General features: G+C 38.8%; 1 protein-coding gene across 4 annotated transcripts in view; it reads left to right on the forward strand.

Annotated features, from left to right (window-relative positions):
* LOC122660975 (alpha-glucan water dikinase 2) overlaps positions 1-1018 on the forward strand; it is a 41131-nt gene extending 40113 nt beyond the window's left edge. For 2 of the 4 annotated variants that reach the window (XM_043856245.1, XM_043856246.1), the window contains one exon: positions 695-1017. In XM_043856245.1, coding sequence (XP_043712180.1) covers positions 695-899 — 205 coding nt within the window. In that variant the 3' untranslated portion in view covers positions 900-1017. Of the gene's footprint in view, positions 1-694 lie in introns of all 4 variants that reach the window. The other 2 variants (XM_043856247.1, XM_043856244.1) reach the window with 2 other exon arrangements.
* Positions 1019-6000: the final 4982 nt, after the last annotated feature.

A 6000-nucleotide genomic window follows, 5' to 3' on the forward strand; every position in this document is an offset into this window, starting at 1 on the left:
AGAGTGAGTTCTAAGAGGTATGATGGTGGTGAGACTCCAACCCCATCATCTTCCTTGGTGCAAAGATGGTTAAACTACTGAGTACCAGGTCTAGTAACTGAACCCTATAATCCATTTTTCTCTGGCTAATCTTGTTACTTCCACATAACACTGTGAGATATGCTACCGAATAAATGCGCCATGGAACCGTAAAGTTGTGGCTCTTGAACCTAAGTTTGGACAAGTGTAATAGGCATTTAGGATGTCCAGGATTTATTTTTTTTTTTTTTTTTTTTTTGTGGGTACTAAGGATGTCCAGATTGTTAAGGATTGATGTCTTGTGTTCTGTGGATTGGGTTGTGGGCCGCCACCGAAGGGTTTACATGGGGGTAATTTTGGAAATTGTATCTCTTTATTTTCCCTTTAAATTGATAGTGATGGGGGTTATTAGGTTTAGAGGAATTCTTTGTAAACAAAGAAATGTGAGGAAGAGAGCTTGTAACCCTATTCTCCATTGCTAATGAAGACACTCTCATCTCACTGTGGACGTAGGCAGCTTGCGAAACCACATGCATCCTTTGCGTTGTGATTGTTTGCTTGAACTTTCTTCTGTTTCATTTTGTTTTCTTCATAATGTATAGGTTTCAGTTTCTACACAAATATGTTAGCTTAGATATTCTTCCTTCATATACTAATTTGATTTGCCTGACTTCAGTGTAATAATGGATAAAGAAGAGGAGGTCGTGTTGGATTACTCTTGTGACCAGCTAATTGTTGATAAAAGCTTCCAACGTTCATTGTTCTCAAAAATTGCAGAAGTGGGAATCATCATTGAAAATTTGTACCGTTCTGCCCAGGACATAGAGGGGGTAGTGAAGCATGGAGAAGTTTATGTGGTTCAAACAAGGCCACAAATCTAGTAGTAGCAGCATCAAGTGTTGTAATAACAGGGGAGGTGGGAATTCCAATAAATTGCCAGTACACTTAAGCATCATGGCTTCATGCATTTGTATTGAACTTTTAATTCTATGGTTTTTGTTTTCTTTGCAATAAAATATTTACTTTTAAGTAATTATTACTTTGGATCTCCCCATAATGTTTTCTTCTTCGGGAAGAATGTCCTTTTTGTGAAACCACCTGTCTAGCGGGTATAGGAAGAATGCCTGGTCTAGTGCACTTATTTGTGTCATTGGTAAGGTGATATGACCATTACCACCGTTGGATAGAGAGGATATGATATTGATTAGTCACATGTTAAATTTCAGAGTCTAATTCAATCAAATATCTTCTCGTGTACTGACATGCATGCAGCCTCGTTTATGTCCTCGCATGTTTATTGGTACTCCGATCACTATTGTGCAGTCTCCCATACTCTTTGATTTTTCAAAGCTCAATTTTGGCATAGTGAAGGGTCATCTTGTAATCTCTGCTCCTCATGTTGATTAAAAATTCAATTTGTGATTAGCATATCAGATGTTCTTGAGAGTTCAACCTTAGTGAGTCCACAATGGCACAAGAAACTACAGAATTGTCTGAAATTTCCTTTTCCATGAGAAATAGAATTGCTCTTATTTGCATGAAAGACACATTTCTTTGTCTAATAATAGAGTTGCTTGTTAGTTCATTGGATGCAAGCAGAAAAAGAACAAATTTTCTCTCATGACATGATAACCATCTGTGTCAATGTCCCATTTTTGTGGCATAAGTAGTATAACGGTTGCTTTTTTTTTTCTCTCCCCCTCCCCTCATTGCATCATGTCATCTTGGCCACGTGGCAGCCCACTTCGCTCTGAAATTCAGTGCACATATAGGCCTCACTAATCTCTATATATTTATGAGATTCCAGCTCAATCTCAAATTTTAACAGCGAAGAAAAATAAAGTAAAAAAAAAAAAAAAGTAAAGGCACAAGAATGCTAACCGATCGTGTAGCGGTTGCTCTAGCGTGGGGATCAATCGCACAGGAGCATTTAAGTGAATGGGATTTTTCAGTTCACTGAAGGTTGAATGGTAATTTCACATGGTCTTGTGTCTAGGTGCAAGAACCACGCGACCGGTTAACATTCTTTTTCCCAAAAAATAAATAGACTAAGAATTCATATGATTGAACTAGATTACCAAATTTGACATGTGATTAATTCAAGATGGAATTTACCTGTCCATATGGTCAGGAATTTCTACATCATCATCACATGGCGTAAAATCTAGTGCAATGACCTTAAAACCACTAATTCTTTTTATTAAAAAAGAAAGATAGTTAACAAAATAGAAAAACATTTACCTCATTTTCAATGCTCTGATATATCTTATCTATCTTTGCCCTATCAGCTAAACTAATAAGCACTAAGATCACATAATCATTCTTACAAGTTATAATTACATCTATCAAAGACATTATATAGGAAATTATTAGCAAAATATAAAGTAAGTCCCAAGGCCATCTAACTTGATTACCCTGCATCAGCCATTTAAAAAGATCATAATTTTCCACCCACCCTTTTACCTTTTCATATAATCCCTACAAGATGTAGACCCCACAACATGTAGACCCTAAAATCACAATTATGCCTAAAAAACATTTACTAAATCAAAGATTACATCAAGATGCAGATCCAACAACATATTTGTTGCAAGCACAATCACGTGGGGTCCACATGAGTATGGCATCCATATGCAAGACAAGTTTATGATCATCCACAATCATTAATTAGTTATACGTGTTTTAAAGTGTGCATTTTAAAAAAGAAGGGAGAATGTTTTCTGTGTCGCAGCGCAGGCTGCGTCCAGCTGCGTCCAGGTACATGGGCTTGCCATTCAAGTAGGCAGGGTGGTTATTGCGCCCACCCACACGTGCCTGGGCACAGCCTGTGCTGTGGCACAGAGAACAGCGCCCCAAAAAAGAATAATGTTCACTGTGAAGGAGCGTAGCATACGCTAATGCCTTCCTATGTCTACCCTTCTCTCCTCTTCATATGAAATGACATATCTATCCTTTATTGTAAGAAGAGAGACAGATTTAGGAATTGCTAGTGTACACTACGCTCCTAAACAGAGAACTCAATCCGAAAAAAAATGAAGTTTTATAAAGCAAATCAAATGTTGCTTTTGTCCCCACTTAAAAAGGAAAAAAGGGAAAGCATCTTATTTGCAATGACCAGTTCATGATTATTGGTTGGTCATCCATCATCTAAGATTACATATTAATGATTTGATCTCTCATGAAGCATTAATGTGCAATCGATCCCACAACCAGGTAGAACCCTTAATAGAAATTCAACAACTAAAACTAAATCTAAATCTTTGTTCTTAAATATAGACTTATTAATGCTTAACTAATGTCCCCCCATCTCTAGTTAGATCGGATTTACTAGTATCCATTTATTCACTCTTATGAATCCCAAAACACACTATCACCTCTCATTGATTATTTCGATTTTGTCAATAGAGGGTAGAGTATAATAATGACCCAAGAGTAGAGAAGAAATTTTTCCTTTAGTGTATTGTCAAGTGGACCTTTTGCTTTCCTATGAAGAGTTTTTGGGATTTTCTCTTCCGAAGGATCTCATCCCTATTGTACTAAGTTTTTGGCTATTTGTTGAAGAATAAATTTCCTCTTTAAGGGGAGGGAGTTTGCCAAAATGTGGCCCTATGCCAGCACAAGGACAAATGGGAGCACACGTTCAAGCATCCAATATGCAGGGTGGGTGGTCATTTCGCCACGCATGTGTCTAAGTGTAGGGGGCGCGACTAAGCAGCCTTCTTTTTCCCAATAAAATAAATCATGGCAAGAGAAAGCTACCTAGCCACGTGACCCTTGCGCCAACATGGAGGCCAATGGGATCACACGCACAAACATAAATCATGGCAAGAGAAAGCTACCTAGCCTTTTCATGAGGCAGGACAGTCATTTTGTGCCCCCGGCCCCTATGTCTATGCATAGGGTTATACGGCCATGTAGCCTTCTTTCTCTCATAAATATAACCCAAATACCAAGATCTTTCTTGTCGTGGGACAAATCCTAATCATGCGTAGACCTTTTGTATTTTTATCTGCTCCATTTCTTGCCCACTCCATTTCCCCAAATTCCTCTAATAGAGGGGGTGGATCCCACCCAGGCAGTGTGTCCAATGCTTTGGGCAGAGGTAGAGTGGTCATTTACGCTCCCCTCTATTAGAGGAACTTGAAAAAATGGACATGCCCAGAAAATGGAGCAGATAGAGGTCCTAAACCTTTTACAGTAGCCCTCACAGACCCTAACACATTTCAACATGAATCTAATGATGACTATTGCCTAGTGGTGATTGGCCAAGTTCAAGTGCTAGTCGTTTGCGGTGTCAATTGATCAGTCTCGATTGGTTTCCATTGCATCCAATCGGTTCCCACCAATTTAGGCCCATTGCATTTACCCCAAAAAAAATAAAATTAGGCCCATTGTTACCACACTATTTAATTAACAATGGGCCTCATAGGTTAGGCATGGACACTTTTATATTCTGTTGGTTAGTATTGGTTCATTATTGAGCTATAATCGATCTTTAAACAGGCTAAATGGCTAATCAATATATAAAGGGGTCGTGAAGGAGAATAAACAGGTTGATCAAACTATAAAATGTGCTAATCGGGCTTTAAACGGTTGGTTCAATTGGTTACCGGTTTAGTTGGGCATCCGTCAGGCTACAACAAAGCATTGTGAACGATTAGATAATAATTGGTTTAGACTCAGCACCAAGGCGTTTACTAACTGGCTGATCCAGTTTTGGGCTTTAACTAGTCAATTCTGATTGGGCCTATTGGTGCGGGCCAGCTTTCAACATCCCTACTAGAGGTATTGTGCGAACTACAAAGATTGACTTTTCCTTTATCATCTTCAACCAAGAATCTCTTGCTCACTATCTTGCGGCGGTTGGATGGAACTCTTGGGCACTGAGGGCAATTTCAGACTTCGTACAATAGAGCATGGTGAGAGATTGGGACCATTGAATGATGTATGAAATCTTTTGTTGAGAAAAAAATCCTAACATGATGTAGAAAATAATGGAAATCGCATAATGAACACAATGAATTATATGGTTCAACAAGATTGCTTACGTCCACAGTGAAATGAGATCTGTTTCACTGTCAATGGAAAATAGAGTTACAGTCGCTCGCCCTCACATCTCTCTCGGATTTCATTAGAGATAAAGACCCTCACTACATATTTATATTGGAACCCTATACCAGAATTTTACTGAAATACCCATATAGTCCTTAAAAATTTTCCTCAGGGTTACCACCCCCGAACCCCTACATGGACCACTAGGTTGTCGAAATTCCACTAGAACAGTAGATGAACACACAAGTGGGTTGATTCCTTCAAGCCTCGAGGCCTACGACCTCTCAATGGCACTTCGGAATCAACCCATAAACCAACCAACGGAATACAAGACATCATACCCCCAACATCTCTTCACAGTTTTATGATTTTTATTTTTATTTTTATATTTATTGGTTTATTATTGTTTTTATAGGGGATCATGGCCCTTGCACGTGCTTGGGGACCAATGAGAGCACACATTGAAGCATCTTAGGAGGTGGGATTTTTGTCTTTCATAGGGGTAGGGTGATCATTTCACCTTCACTGTGTCTAGGCATGGGTGATACACTCCCCCGCAAATAATTTTTCTTCTAGTTTTATTTTGGGAAAGGAACACTAACCAATTGCATGGTTAGCATGGTTCCTACGCCTAGACACAAACCAATGCCTTTATGTGTGAAAATATCATTCAACCCCTAGTGAAATCGAAAATTGCATCCAAACCGATGTCTCTTTATCATCCTTACCCTTTGATATTTGTGAAATGTAACAATTAACGAGTGACATATCAACAACCACGAATCTACAGACATACGACGAAAACTAATGGAATATGCAAAGGTACTACTTTGTGACAAATGAGATGCCAAACAAATGGCTGAACAGGGCTGTTTCCACATAGGTCACACCTGCCAACCACTAAAGTTGGCAACCAATTCATGTAAAAGG

Source organism: Telopea speciosissima, chromosome 5, assembly GCF_018873765.1.
Source record: "Telopea speciosissima isolate NSW1024214 ecotype Mountain lineage chromosome 5, Tspe_v1, whole genome shotgun sequence".
In the NCBI taxonomy this organism is placed as follows: Eukaryota; Viridiplantae; Streptophyta; class Magnoliopsida; order Proteales; family Proteaceae; genus Telopea; species Telopea speciosissima.